The 16,024-nt window shown below is 43.0% G+C and overlaps 1 protein-coding gene across 1 annotated transcript; it reads right to left on the reverse strand.

Annotated features, from left to right (window-relative positions):
- Positions 1-922: 922 nt before the first annotated feature.
- col6a2 (collagen, type VI, alpha 2) lies at positions 923-15,932 on the reverse strand. Its single transcript, XM_087831280.1, has 32 exons — positions 15,741-15,932; positions 13,939-14,026; positions 13,703-13,803; positions 13,461-13,604; positions 12,406-12,768; positions 12,305-12,325; positions 12,149-12,214; positions 11,950-12,048; positions 11,818-11,844; positions 11,674-11,700; positions 11,540-11,584; positions 11,384-11,437; positions 11,242-11,304; positions 11,089-11,151; positions 8,974-9,027; positions 8,855-8,890; positions 8,699-8,761; positions 8,001-8,063; positions 7,822-7,884; positions 7,665-7,727; positions 7,529-7,579; positions 7,346-7,444; positions 7,205-7,267; positions 7,088-7,123; positions 6,954-6,999; positions 6,708-6,860; positions 6,524-6,618; positions 5,026-5,207; positions 4,752-4,930; positions 4,616-4,654; positions 2,418-2,749; positions 923-1,883 (listed from the first exon to the last, which is right to left on the reverse strand). The coding sequence occupies exons 2-32, from the start codon at positions 14,012-14,014 to the stop codon at positions 1,614-1,616; spliced, it is 3,036 nt and encodes a 1,011-aa protein (XP_087687406.1). The 5' UTR covers positions 14,015-14,026; positions 15,741-15,932; the 3' UTR covers positions 923-1,613.
- Positions 15,933-16,024: the final 92 nt, after the last annotated feature.

Consider the following 16,024-nt stretch of genomic DNA (forward strand, 5'->3'; position numbering starts at 1 on the left):
TGGAGTTTTTACGTGTTTTGGAGTTTGTACGTGCTTTGTCTCTAAGGGCCACCATAAATATACTTTAATTATTCACTCCACATAAAATGTAATAAATAAATCATATAATACAAAAAACAACTATTTACATTTTAAACTTTTAACTATTTAAATTTTCAGCTTTTTCCTTTTAAACAAATTTAAAGTGAAACAACACAAAACACTGCAAACCACAACACAATTAAATATAAATTAAAATATTAAAACAAAAAGAAGATGCACATTCTCTGTCATATGGACCTGCATGATTTCTGAATCCTTTATCATCTGCAACTGAAACTAGTGGATGATTACTATACCTTTCTAATGTGACGTTGTTGCCCCTGGCTCTCTTTCTCTCTGGCTCTGTTCCTGTGCTACTGCAAGTGTAACTAATGCCGCTCCCCCCTCTGCCCAGCGCAAAGTACAGGCCGCGCATGCGGAGTTTAGCGGAAAAAAGGGCAAGAGAGAGGGTGAGAGAAAGGAAAAAAAAAACCTCACGGCTCCCAATAAAGAGCCGGCTCGCGTCGTTCACTTCAAAGACCCGGCTCTAAGAGCCATTTCGTTCGCAAACGACCCATCACTATTAGTTACGGAGAGTTATGAGCATGAAAGCTTCCTGTTCTGCAGAGTGTCAGTCTGGCTAAGCAGTTTGTTTGTGAGTCAAAGCTGTCCTTCCTTTATACAGGCCTTTATAATTAAAATACATAAAGCAAAATACACAGCAAATGAGCAGTAGAAAATATATTTTCCTTTACAATATAAAGAACTACTTTATTGGTTTGAATCATTATCCAGCAGTTCCAGCAGGAGGCAAGCTGACTAACAGTTACTGCGTAAAGCTGAGGAAAGTCACTGGTGTCAAAGAAATTACAAACAGGCTGGCAGACACAACAGACAGTGCTGGGATCACAATATCAGGCTTTATTTGGACGTCAGGTTTACACATTTGGTTCATTTAGGCTTGCGTGTTAATCAGTGTGCAATTATCTACTGAATATGTGTTTGTGTGTAATTTGTGTTTGAAACATGTCTACATGTTTTTATGCCCTGATCAATCTACAATTACAGCATAACATGAAGTAAAAAACACATTCAATACCAAATAAAATGGCTTTGTCCTTGTTTTTCTACTTTAGCACCTTTTAAGTAAATACTGACTTCCTGGAAAAAAGGACTGTGTGTGTGCACACGTCTGTGAGAGAGGGAGGAAAAATGTGTTTCGGCAAACTAAAAATTAATACAAAATAAAGCCTACTAATAAAGTGGTACACATTCAGAAATCACATACCTCTCCTTTGGGAGGTCTTTGGCTGAAAATATAGATTTGAGATTAAAAGAAAAACTGTGATACAAATGATACTGCATATCTTTGTGTGTGTGTGTGTGTGTGTTGGTCCTGCATAGACTGCTTTTGCTTTTGGTAAATTAATTTTCTCCCATAATGACAGGATATGTAGCCCCCTCAGTGCCTTCCATCCAGTAATGATAGTGACCACAGAGGTGTGGTCTGTGAGGGTGTGTTTACATGTACGCTGAAGGAGCTGGTCCTTCTTTCCTCCCATGAATTCTCGTTCTAGCTTTACAGTTCCTTTCTAGCATATCCAGCGGATGAAGCGCTCAAAGAAGGCCGGCTTGTTCAGCATGGCGTAATCGTCTCCCCTAAAGATGGCTGACGTGTCTCCGAGCGCCACCTTCTTTAGCACCTCCTCATCAGTGTCGCTTCCCATGGCGATCACCGTGGGAACGCCTCCCTTTATCTTCATGGCGGTCACACCTTCATCCAGCTGCTCTCTGGCTGTGACGCCATCAGTGATGAACACGAAGGCCACCTCAGCATTGCGGCGTGACAAGCGACTGTTGCCCTACAAACACAACATAAAAACAATAATAATAATAATAAAGTCGCGTATCATTTGAGCATTTGTTGCTCCATACTTGCGACAGTAGTGATGCCATAAGATTGTCAGTTATTCAGTGAAAACTCCAGGGAGTCAAAAAGACAACCACTAGGATTGCAAAATAAAATAACACACCAAAATGCCAAAAACTGCAGTACCTCATCTGGCCACATGAGGCAGGCTCTAAAAGTGAGTCAATCCCCACAGACTCCCTTGTTAAAATGCTGAGCTTTACAACAGAGTTAACAATGCTACAACAGAGTAAAAAACAGTTTTGATCTCTCAAGCTGACTTCACTGACTTCATCCTTCAAAGTCTCTGTGTTTAGGTTCATTTTTAAGTAACACAACAATTTAGACATTAAGCACCTTCAGCCATTTACAGTTAGAAGCGGGTGTTGGCTAGCACACAAGCTGCGTGTCACCTCAAACAGCTGGAGGGAGTGGTCTGGACTTCTCAAATGAAAAAAAAAAAGTAAGATGTGTATATTTGTTATACCTTAAACACCAGATTGTTGACAGCATAGATGATAGCGTGGCCCAAAGCAGAGGAAGAATCCATGTAGGTGACGCCTGCTAGTGAATCGGAGATCACTGTGAGGTTATGCGTCAGTGCGAACTCCACCCTCTGCTCCGAGGGGCTGCCGTACTGTAACAAAGCCAGGCGGGCATTCCTATCGTCATCTTCGCCGGTAGCCAGGACAAGACGGCGAGCCACATTCTCAATGAACTCTTTGGCCCTGCGGTGGTTCTCCAGCCCCAACCTCTCAGAACCATCCAGGAGGAACACCATATCCACTGGCCGCTGAACACAAGCAGCCACAGCAGGCTCTGGAACAGACACACATACATACATAGCAGGGTGTTCGGTGAGCTACAGCTGGAAAACAGATGCTCAAGAGTCAAAGCCCGCAACAACAACAACAACAAAAATATATATACACATATCAACAACAACATGCTGTAATTCCATGCATGCCAGCTGCAGTCCGGCTCTTTCAGTATTTCTTTGAGTAGCCTTCCCAGATTCTGACCGGCCTTGTCAATAAAGCACTGTTTTAGTTTGCTCGTTGAGTTTATTCTCTTTAGACATTAAAATAAAATAAAAAAATGAATATATCCCATTTTACAGGAAACAAAGTGAACAACGTGAACAATGTTCACATCAGCAAGTTGCAGTCACAGAGCTAAAACAATAACATGACATTGGATTGAAGCCACTCTGTGGTCCTTTTCTTCTAGTCATCTTACTTTGCAAGCCAAGCCACATGCAAAAAAAATCCCCCCCCGAAAAACATGCACCAGTCAAGGGCACATACAATAGTTCCCTCACAGTCGGTGCCAATTCATTTAACCAAACATTAACATACACCATCCTCTGACTCACATACAGTATACTGTGAATTGTGTAAAACCAGATATTTCCCACATGTAACAGCCTTTCACCGACGTGATTCATTCACAGGGGAAAAAACATAAAGGCTGTAACCATGGATACGTGCAAAACAGCAAAAAAACTGTCATCGGAGTGATTCACAGTGAAAATGAGGCTCCATCAACTGTAACCGAATAACAAGAACGGCTCTGTAGACAAATCTGCCTCCAACAAATGCATGACATTCATTTTCCATTTCAATTGAAAATGTTCTGAAATACGTGATATGTACATATTACTAACAGACAGACTCAGGATGACTGTGCCATATCCATAAATGTTTATATTTATATTCTGAGGCCAGAAGGGATCATGAATCCACATTTTGACTGAAGTCAATTCACACAAAGGGTTCTCTGAAAGCTTAGTAAAAGACCAGTTTCATGCAGTTCAGCCCAGGTGTATATTTCACCTGCATAGTTTAAACAATAAAACAATGCCCACAGTTTGAATAAATTCTATTCTTTCTCCAGCAGTAAGCTTATTAGTCAATGGCATCCATAATGGCGAGGTAGCATGGTTAGCATATTAGCATTAGCAAAGTCCTATGGCTTTCGTTGGGTCCCCCATAATGTCCCCATAGACATATTTGAAGGAGTCGATGAACAGCTGGGTCCACTGCTGCCTGTCCGCTCCTTGGGCGAGTTTGGCTCTCTGGGCTGTGTACGCCATGGTCGCCACACCAATCCCATACTGTTGCTCGCTCAGGCCGTTCAGCAGGCTGGTCACACCCTCCAAAGAGGTGGGGACCAATGAGGGGCTGCCTTCCTCGGCTAGTGGCTTCCAGGGGGGTGGGGCTTGCCCCACAGAGATGCCCCCTCCTGCAACGAGTGGGCGGAATAACATTGTGGGCGTGGTCCCACAAACACGAGGCACCAACAGAGCCAACTGAGATGTCGGAGGTACACTGAGTTGCTTGAAAATTCTTAGATTGAGCCAAAAAATGTAATTGCACCAAAACAAAGGAGGTGTAATGATCTCTACTGACCTACTGCTCGCACGGTTTAACAAATTGCAACCAAATCCTAATGCAGTCTAACGGGGCAGCTTCAAAAAGAAGGCAAATCTATTGGTATTTAAGTTGTAAATGGCCACCACTGAAGTGAAATGCAGGGCGATTTGTATAAATAGGTAAAAGTACTTCGATGGAAGAACTTTCAATCAGGCAAAACAAAAAGTAACTTAATTTGAAGCATAGTATAAATGTTATAGGAATAAGTGAGGCTACAACAGGACACTTAGATTTATACAAAAAATCCTACCTGATTTACAAGGCAGATCAGGGCACACGATGAAAGGATCTAAAACAAAGATAGCGAATATGTCAAACCATGAAGAACAAAACAAGATGCTTAGTCCACTACATGCTGCACATAATGAATAATTCTGTGTATTTACCTGGGCAGAGCACGGTCTTGATCTCGTCAATGAACTCCTCTGCCACTAGGTCTGCAAAGCGTCTCATTCCCATTACTGTACCATTCTTCTGGCAGGTGATGCTCTTCAGACTCTCATTCTCCTCGATCTGCTCAAACATGTCTCCGATACCAATGGCGCGCACGTCAACGTTGGGATCTCTACTCACACGCATTGGTTCACACAAACACAATCGATGAGATAAAAATGATCCTTTTCACAAAAAACGAATCTCAAACCACAGCCCCAGTAGCACCTGCAGAGGTAGGGCAGCAAATTGTCGTCATCTCTGGGGTCAAAGCGTCCGTCGGTGATGACGACGACAGTGACGTTGGCTTTCGCTCTGTGGCTGTCCCTGATCAGGTTGTCGTAGGCGTACTTCAGAGCAGACGGCGTGAACGTACCTCCTGCGATCCACTCCAAACGCTTTACTGCATCCTGAGCGATGGAGATGACAGTATGAGAGTTGTTTGCCGCGGTGTATTATGTCACATCACCACCATTATTTTTACAAAGGCGCTTCATGTCTGACTACGGCCTTGTTCTATAAAAACAATTATGGTAATATGTGCTGAGGTGAAATTATAGGCTGTAATGACACCCAATGGTTTGTTGAATCCCTTTTTTTGTCAGTTACTGCCTTGGTTTTTTTTTTAAATGAAACAAGCAAAAGGATGGATGTCGGTAAGAAACTAAGCATTCTACCTTAATTATGGTTATAGAGGTTACAGTAGCTTGCAGATCAGAAAGGCACTATCCCTAAATTATACCCTGTTTTATTATCTTTTTCACTCTTAGTGGAACCATAAATTACAAAATGAACACTCTGTATTATTAAATAGGACTTGAAACTAGCACACAAGACCATGACTTTGACAGTGAAGTGATTTTCAAGGCTATGAGTCAATAGATAAGTGGATATATTTTCCCATAAACATCCATAGAGTCAGATTTGTTTTTGCAACCAGATGAGTCGCCCCCTTCTGGCCATTAGAAAGAATGCAGGTTTAAGGTACTGCTGCGTTGACATCACTGTTCAGATCCAGAAGTTATTTCCATTTTTTTCAGACACACCCTAATGTAATAAAATAGGATAAAGTTTGCACTGACCACATTCAAGTTCAAATTCTAAGCCTCAATTGTGAAGAGGTCTGGAAAAATTACTCTGCTTTTTTAAAATTCGATTTATGATGTCTGGAAAACACTTTCTTAACTAGTTTAAAATCTCAGTACTAAGTTTCAAATCTTCCATCCAACGTGCTGTTGGGTTTGTTGATTAAAGCTTTAATGAAAATGAAATAAATGAGGCGTGGTAGCCTTCTAACTTGCAAGTTGCTTCAGTATTAACTTGAAATCCAAGATCTGAGTCTGATCCATCCCTGGCCTGGGACATGTGCTTTTAAAAAACTGAAATAGCACTGTCTAAAATGTAAAACTGAAAGCTTTAAAATGAGAGCCCCCAAGTCAATGGATGACATCACAGTGGCTGATCAACCTGTTATATGCAGTGTATCATCGTTTTTATTGTTTTCTGATTTGTTTATAATAAGAAAAACATCATATGTGGGCAGACACTTGCTTTATGATGGTGAATTCCATCTTCTGCAGCTCAGACACTACTAAGCAACGTACTGAGAGGAACATGTGCAGACTGATCAGCCTAGTTCATTAAAAAAACATCTGGTGTAAAGAACAATCTCCTCTCTACTCTAAAAATAAACTGACACATGTGTTTGTGTCCGTCTGTGTGAGACCTTGAAAGCAGCCAATGAATCAATCTTGGGGTCGTTGAGCCGGATGGCCTGGAAGGTTCCATTGTGACTGTACTGAACCACTCCCACCCTAGTGCCTGGAAACAAGCGTGGCTATCTTATTAACAGGTGTAATTGGGAGTTGTCTTGTAAAGATGTGAACTTAAAGCCTGACAACTGTATCTACCTGTGGCTGACAGAGGATCTTTGGCAAATGATCCCAGTCTGCTGATGGTGTTGATGACAAAGTTCTTCTCCAGGGTGAAGTTGGTGAGACCCACGGACTCTGAGCTGTCGATAACAAACACGATGTCCAGCGGTCCGCAACGTTTCTCACAGTCTAGAGATGAAAACGCAGCACGCTGTGAAGGTCTGACAATCTGACAGAGCAGTCTGGTGTCATGAATGTTTAGAGAGGGGCAAACAAACTCACCACAGCAGCCACACGTCTCTCTGATGTAGTTCATGACGTCACATTCCTGCAGGAAAAGACAGGAAACATCATTAAATCACCATCATGTGTTTGTGCTGACAGAATAAAAGTGTAGTTGGTTGCAATATTCTCACAGTGAGGCCGGGATCCCCCTCAGGGCCAGGATCTCCCTGCAAAAAGACAATGCGAAATATCACACTGCGAATGCAACTACATTATGGATCTGTCTGTTTGTTTTTTTGTGTACTCACATCACGCCCAGCTTCTCCTCTTGGGCCTCTTGATCCAGGTTCACCCTGGGACCCTGGCTCGCCCTGTTGGAAGGAAATAAATCACACAGCTTTCCTTTGAGCGAAAGAGAAACTTCAAACTTCATCCGAGGTGCTACTTACTGGTTGTCCTGGAGTTCCTTTAAGTCCAGGTTCACCCTTTTGACCACAGTCACCTCTGGTGCCACGAGGTCCACGCTTACCCTTGTCTCCTCTGTCACCCTGCGTATTATCGGGGAAAATTTCATCACCTGGCCATGTCAGGCAGAAACTATAAGCAGTGTTAACGCATTGATTCTAAGTTACCGGTTCTCCTCTTGATCCCGCATAGCTAAAGCCAGCTCTTCCCTGGTCTCCCTGAGTAGCGATAAAACAAAGAGTCAAAACAAGGAACTGCAGCTATGAAGACAGCTAACACAGAAACAAACGTGGAGAGTCTAACCTTTGGTCCGAAGTTTCCAGGCTCTCCTCTAGGTCCAGCATCACCAGGGTCACCTCTGCTACCCTAAAATACAAGCAGAGTAAATGGAGAGTGGATTAACATATATGTCTTTAAGGGACTTTTTAAATATAGTTCTCAAATGTGACTTTTAACCCACGATTCTTCCTTTCTCTCCTAGTGGGCCTGCTGGTCCCCTAGGTCCTGGCAAGCCAATGTCACCCTGTTCAGAACAAAGAAAAGTGCACATGTAACAAACTCAAGTAGATTAAAGAGCTCAAGACTGTATAGTGTTCAATGACAATGAATCAATGAATGTGACACCGCAGTTCATATTACCTTTGCCCCATCGCTTCCTGTTTCACCGGGAAGTCCCCTCTGGCCCTCAGGCCCACTTTCACCCTGAAACACAGTAAAAAACGCCCTTCAGCCACCCAGTGGTGGAATAATAAAACCGATTTAAGAGCCAAATCATTTGAGGATATGCGAATAATTCATCACGTAGGTGATGTAAAAGTTAGTGGGACCTCAGACGATAAGACCAACCACAGCGCTGTCCTGGATGATTTAGTAGATGTCAGTGTGACATGTAAAAAAACAAAAAAATATTTACAAAAAAGTCTTGTAAAAATCTTGGAGCCTTTACTGACTGATTGGACTGTCATTTCTGAGGAAACTCTTTTTCCTTAGTCTATCCTTTTCCTTGTTGGCGCAGGTCAGATGCTTATTTGTAAGCAAAAAAAACCTCTCAGTTAAGTTGTTGACTGGTCTAAAAGGCTGATTGGTGAGCCACAGCTGAGGCCAGACAGTTCCAGCGGTCGGCTGCTTCGATCTTACTTTGACCACTCGCATCCTTTGCATACTGACTTTCAGTTTCTTCCTTCTTGATGAAGGCTGGCAGTGTTCAAAGTACAAAACAGCATTCATTTCTTTTGCTTATCTGTTGTTTTGTGTTTTGCATGTGCACCTTTAGCTACAAATAAAGGAACCTGAATCTGACATTTACGATTTGTGTCAGTGTGTACATAAAGACATACCTTCTCTCCCTTAGTGCCTGCAGGCCCTTGTGAACCCTTTGGACCATAGTCTCCTCTTCTACCCTACAAACAAAAAAAGGCATGGCAGCTGTGATGCCACATAAAGACAAAGCTCGCAGGAGAACGACTGTTGGCAAATGAAACAGGTGTTCTCACCTTCTCGCCTCGAACACCTGGGACTCCAGGGGTTCCCTAAAAACACACAACACAGCAATCAGCGCCTTGAAGCAGGTGAATGAGTGTGACTTTGTTATTTATGTGGGGATGCATCTTACAGTGTTTCCTTTCGCTCCAGGAATACCAGGTGATCCAGGACTTCCCCTCTCTCCCTGCAGATGAAACACCAGCGTTTAGTCTATCACCTCCAACAGTGATCATACTAATTTGACTTCTATGCTGCTATTCTGTCTGTTCGCTTAGTGCGATATGACCAAAATCTCATATCCCGATATAAGAATTCTATCGTCCCGATAACGATATAAATCACACATATGTAACATTTTCTGTAAATTCTGTGAATCTCGGGCAGCTCGACTTGCGGGAAGTGTTTCCAGCTGCGCGTTCTTTACCCGCAAGTCGAGTGTTTTAACAGATGCATGAAACTATACATTTTTAGACATAAGTTGTAACAGCCGCCGTTTTCTTTGTGAGTATTTATTATACGGCGTGCTGCAGGGAAAAGCCTGTTCTAACGTTTGAGTCTAAGGTTTATTTTTTAGCACCTGGCGGCTCTTTTTTACTTCTCCTCCGTAAATAGTGATGTGACATTCTGTATAGAGGCTTCAAAGCTTGTGTCGAGTAATTTAGGGGGCGTTTCCATGATGCGCGTATCGAGGCTTGCTTCATTTATGGGAGGAGCTGAAAATGATGACGTCCGAAGCCTCGCAGCCCGGCTGTACCACGTGACTGGTTCATGAAGTGGTTCGAACTTTGCCGCGAGCTATGACAGCGATATAAACCCCTCAGACTTCATTCAAAATATGGGTGTTTGATGGAGAGTTGTGGTTAGTGAGAGTTTGGAGACAGTTTGGAGGTTTATGAGAGTGAGGAGAGAAAGTCAGGAGAGAATGGAGCCAGCTAAGAAGAGGAGGATGTCCTCCCCAGTGTGGGAACATTTTGATTTTATTCCTCCCAACAAGGTATGTACATTTCTACAGAAGATGTATTTTTATAATACTGATGGTGCAATAAAACTTATGTTAAGCTGTCTGTACTTTTGTACAAGGTGAAGTGTTTGCTATGTGCCAGGGAGCTGGGATATAACAACAACACCTCATCCATGCTTAGGCACTACAGAGCTTTGCATGAGAATAAGGGGAACATCGATTGTGGAGCAAGACCAGGTGAGCCATCAAATGTCATGATAATATAGCATGCTGTAATGTTACTAAATGATATAACAATATTATACAATGCAATAAGTGACGTGTGTGATATTTATATTTGTGCTTTGTTTTTGTTGTCTTTCCTCAGGAGAACAATCTCAAATAGATGAAGACCTGGTTAGCATGGTGATTGAGGACTCCCAGCCATTTAGCATTGTGGAGGACAAAGGATTTAAAAGATTTGTTAAATCATTAAATCCTAGCTATGTTCTCCCCACTAAAAAGGCCATAAAAGCAGTGGAAATTTAGTGTTTACAGAATAAAATGTGGGCAGGACTGAGGCTCAAAGCCTCAGTGTGTAGCTGTCCATACCTCAACGTTACAAAAGCACAACCACTGTCCACACCCCAACCACACCTCACCTCACAGTAAATGATCATTTCCATTTTACGCATTTTCTATACTGCCAGTATAAATACACACAGTATACTGCCATCACTACAACATACATGTTTTACACACTCGTTTTGTTGTTGACATTTACAGGCTGTGTGCAAAAGGCCACACTCTTCAAATTCATGCCAACTAATATTTTTACGTCCAGTAGGTGTCCTACTACAGCAAATGAAGCTTCAAGACGCTTTGCGCTGGGGTGAACCAATCACCTTCATCTGCCCATCACTATCCGTAAATAATCTGCTCTTTCACGTGATTCAGTTTATTTTGAAAAGTCTCAACAGGATATTGAGCTTTATTGTGAAAGGTTTATGTGGAACATAAACAAGCGGACACGCGATGGTGTTACCGTCGTTGTTGCTAACGACAACGCATAAAAACAGGCGCTTGTCCGTCCATAGTGTGGTTATATTATATATAAGAGAAAGAGAGAACTTTAGGAAATGAATATAGCCACTACAGTGACCATCAAAACAAAAAATATTGCCGTAAACAGTTTATTTTGCGACACCACGAAACAAACGATAGCATAAAATGAAACGATAGACGTTTTTATATCATCATCCGATATATATCGAACAGCCCTATGTTCGCTGGTACAGAATTTACCTTTGGTCCACCATCTCCGTCTGGGCCAGGCGGACCAGATCTTCCAGGGCGCCCAGGATCTCCCTAAAGACAATTAAGCAGACTTTCATCACCTCTTGAACAAATTATAGATTTTTTAATTTTATTATTTTTACAGCAGGAGCGACCATCTACCTTGTCTCCATCAGATCCGGGAGGACCACGTTCACCGACATCTCCAGGGTGACCGTCAGGACCCTGCAAACCATCAAAAAACAGACCATAAATAGATAGCATGTAATAATAGTTTTGAATAGTAATCAGTGACGTGACATACCCTGTCGCCTGGGTCTCCTTTGCAGCCTGGAGCGCCGATTCGCCCAATTTTACCCTAAAGACAACGACACATACATCAGAAAAGCATCCCATGATCAAAAAGTGGGAGCTTCATTTCAAAATAAGAGCATTTAAGGAAAGACTGCTTGAGTCCTACCTTCTGCCCATCTGTCCCGTTGCGTCCTGTGACGCCAGCCACACCCTAATGAGAACAAAGAGGAAACAGATGAGAAAAGCAAATCACCTTCCAGCATTAATGATTATTTAGAGATGACGTTAGATTAGACATACCTTTTTCCCCTGAGTTCCAATCTCTCCCTGTAGTCAGACAAAAGTCAGTAGTCATTATATGTATAAGAAACACAGACGTTACTTTCATTCATTTTCAAACATCTCCATAGGCCATTTATAGTTGAAAAAATCCAAAAGCCAAACCTTCTCGCCTTTGAGACCTGGTTCTCCCTACAGAGACGAGACAAAGAAAACCATGTGTCATTATAAAGCCTAAATCAATGTTAAGAGTTGCACTGATGAAGTTGATGGGTAGGCGAAAGTGTGGCTTCTTACTTTGATACCGGGCTGACCGATTGGACCTTCGATACCGGGGTCTCCTTGGCGACCTCTTTCTCCTTTTATTCCTGGCTCGCCATTGTCTCCTTTAGCTCCCTGCAGTCATCGAGTTCAGACAAGAAAACATTTGTGAGGATCAAAGTCCCATAGGTGAAAGTGCTCTAAGCATGAGTGTTTGTGCGTGTGTTAAACTCACTTTTTGTCCCCTGTGGCCTTTTGGACCAGAAGGCCCTTTTGTCTCCAGACAGGACACATTGTAACACTGCGGTTCACAAGACACAAGGAGAGACAGTCAGTGAAAAGGAAGGCAGCTCATAAACTGATCCTCTTCTGATTCTCAGGTGTGTCTTACCTCTACATATGCCAGATGTTTCTGTGAAGACAAAGGAAACAAAACGTTAGCAGTAGCTGTCAGTAGCTGTGACTGTTTATGCGTGTGTGTTTGGAAGTTACCATTGTCTTGATGATTCGATCAATAGTTGGGGTATCTATCGTGACTCTGTTCTGGCTGAAGTTCACAGCTGCATATTCATTCCTGTAGAGGGACACTGGAGAGCTGGCGATCTCCCTCAGCCCAGTCTCCTCTATGTTATTCGATGCTGCCACAGCAAAGATATGGATGCCCTGGTCACGAGCCTCCTCTGCTGCCACCTTAATACCCCCACACGGGTTTCCAGTCACATGACCATCAGTGATGACAACAGCAAATCGGAGGGCCCTGGGGTATGAGGGTGAGCGCTGTATCTCCTTTGCCATTTCTCTGAGGGCACAATCGATGTAGGTCCCTTTACCCAAATAGCGGATTCCCCTCACACCCTGGAAACATAGAAAATCAGAGGCGTTATCATGAAGGATGAGTTACAAAATTTGTGTTATTTTATGTTATTTACAGTGCTTTCAGCAGAAACGTTAAAGGAGAAGCCTGATAGGATGAGGCTTACAACCTTCCTGTTTTAAATGTTCACAGTTAACGCTGGATCAGGTGACCCTGAATCCTTGCTTAGTTATGCTGCATTCGTCCGAGGCTGCTGGGGGCTTCCCATGATGCACTGAATGCTTCTTCTTCATTCACTTCTTTTCCCTCACTATGTGTTTATACACCACTCTGCATTTAATCATTAGTTATTATTATTAGTCGACTCTCTTCCACAATGTGGTTTTTGTCTTGCCTACCTCCCCTCAGCCCCAGACAGGGAGGGCAGACGGCTGTGCCTCCCCGAGCCTGGTACTGCTGGAGATTTCTTCCTGTTAAAAGGGAGTTTTTCCTTCCCAGATGCTTTCTCATGGGGAGGGGGTTCTTTATTGTTTTTCTCTGTATTATTGTAGGGTCTTTACCTTACAATATAAAGCACCTTGAGGTAACAGTTGTTTTGATTTGGTGCTAATACATAAAATGAACTTGAGCTGAATTGATCCGTCTCTGTGCCAATTAGGCCAGCTGGCTATTGGACAAAAAGTGAACAGGTGTATTTAAAAGACTCAAGGTTTTTGAGGTGTGCGTCACTCACTGTGATGAAATCATTCTTGGATGCAAACCGACTGAAAACCCTTTGCGTCTGGGAGAAGTGCAGTCCACCGATTTTCCAGGTGATCTGCACGACGTCCCTGAGCTCTTCATCGTCCAAACGCTGTGCAAACTGCTCCGTGAATAGCTACAGCATCAACAACATTACACAACACGGCTGTTACTTTTACTAAATCCAACAATAGGGATTGTTTTAAGCCACAGAGTTGTAAATAAATGAGCAACCTTGATACTCTCCACAAGTGCTCCAGGAGGCGGCTCCTGCAGGGCGATAGTCTCCGACGTGTCTATGGTGAAATACACGTCTATGGGACATTCGTTTTTTTCTAGAAGGGAAAAGATGAGAACACAAAAACACAAACTTAAACCTTCCTTCCTGTTACATCACAGAGTACTTGAATCAGACAAATGTTCCATGTTGTGTTAGTGAAACTGTGGCTGTTCAGCTTTGTCGTGCTCACTGCTGCAATCGGCTTTCTGGGCACGAGTCAGGGCTCCAAAGAGAAGAGCGAACAGGACGAACTCTAACCCCACCATCTTCTTCTTCTCCTGTCATTGAGACATTGAGACACACTTTTCAGTTATTGCAGTTGGGAAATTAATTCGGCAACTGCTGGATAAAACAGCAAAGAAAGGCAAAGACAAGCATGATGAGATTATTAAGATGAAAAAAGAAATGATGAGAGAATAGCCCTTAATATATAAAACATTATAAAAACCCTGAAAATGCACGCTTCACTATATGAATTTTTTGTATCTGGAGTGCTTTTTTCCTGCTTAAAACTGAACTTATTTTTTTTTTCATTTCTTCATCCAACATGAGTGTCAAACAAACACATGCAGGGACTGTTGTACAGTGAACAAAATGGCTGCCGTGCAGTTATGTAAGAGGTTTGAAAGCATCACATGAGTCAAACTTGTTTTTTGTGTGTCCAAAGACAGAAAAGAAAAGCTAAAAAATGTAATAACTGTATGACTGTGTCGCTGTAGAAACGTAACCCGCTGCTAAACCACAACCAGATTCCATCAAAGTTCAATGAGAACAACAAAACTTGTGCAGGAGTGAAGTAGTTCAGTTCAAGCTCAAAGCTACGAGGTATTGACCTGATTATATTCTCAAAACAAAAAGCACGAAACCTCAGCCTCAGTGAACATCAGGATCAGACTGGCTGCATCTGGAGACCAGAAACCAGGCTGTTGATTGGATAAAAAGAAAGGCACACATTTTTTATCACAAACCAAATTCTTTCAAAGGTCTCACTCTACTGCCATCAAGAGGATTTCTCCACTTTCACATAAAGCCAAAGCTGTCACACCAAGGTTAACCCATTGAGGGCAGGCTCAGTGACCTTATTTGCATCACACACTTTACAGCTTTGACAGGACATGTCTCTGCCAGTCAAAACAAATGTACAGAAACCAGTTGCACATTGGGCCTTGTGGGTGCTCTTATGATCTGGGCAGAAGCAAAATGAAAGAAGCTAAGAACTCTATTGTCCATCACTCCATTTAAACTAGGAACTCCAGCTAAAATAATGTCTACAAGAGCACAGTATGAAAAAACGCACACTAACGGCGCAAAACAGGAGAAAACAGCTTCCGTCTGAGAACAAAGAACTTTCAACACAATTTCCAATACTACATGTGTCATTCATATATGTCATTCTACACAGCTCAGCTGTTCTGCCGGTGGAGCTCGTATCTGTGAAACAAAAATGATTTTCCCCACCAGCGCTGCTGAGTGAGTTTTCATACAGGCCTACATTTTATTTTAATGCTGGAATATCAGCCAGAACCTCGTCAGCGACGCGCTTTGCTGCGGGTCCCTCTAGCGGACAAAAGGCTGTGAGCTGCGCAGGAGTCCTGCAGCTTCTGCAGATGTTCCTACTCCTCTTCCACTGCCCGGGCCACGAGCGAGTGCTCACAGCTCAGAGCTCAGTGCGGGTGAATATCGTGCAAAAAACCCAGAGATTACGCAAATATACAATCCACTCTCTGATATTTTTATTTGTTTGTTTAAAGTTTGTGAGTTCTCAGAGAAGGTTGACGCTCTGAGAACTCACAAACTTCTCGCCTGAGAGCTAGAGTTCGCACAACAGTTTTCGTCGGCTGAGAAAACACCGTCCTTTCAGCTCGTAGGACTAAATTACAAGACACAGAAGGAGAGAAGAGGGAGACAGGCAGGTTCACGAGAGAGACACGGGGGGAGAGCGAGAGAGAAACAGAGAAGCAAAAAGAGTCTGTGCGTAAAAGTGCAGCTTACCCAAACTCTATACAACTTCAGAACCTCGTCAGCAGCTTATCTTTTGATTATCTCCTCATTTCCACAGGGGGGGGAAGCCGAGAGAACGAGTGATACAGGAAAAGCGAGTGGGAAATGACACCCTGGATGCGCGTTTGCTTCCCGCAGAAGAACCGTCCGTTCGCCCGCCGATCCAACCCCAGCTACGAGCTCTTGAGCCCTCCTCCTTCTCCCAGCTCAGCTCAGTGCGCAACGCCGTCCGCTTGGAGGCGCCGTGGCTTCGCTGGAACCCGTGTGTGTGCGCG

This window comes from Neolamprologus brichardi, chromosome 18 (assembly GCF_056152115.1).
Source record: "Neolamprologus brichardi isolate AB-2024 chromosome 18, ASM5615211v1, whole genome shotgun sequence".
Classification (NCBI taxonomy): domain Eukaryota; kingdom Metazoa; phylum Chordata; class Actinopteri; order Cichliformes; family Cichlidae; genus Neolamprologus; species Neolamprologus brichardi.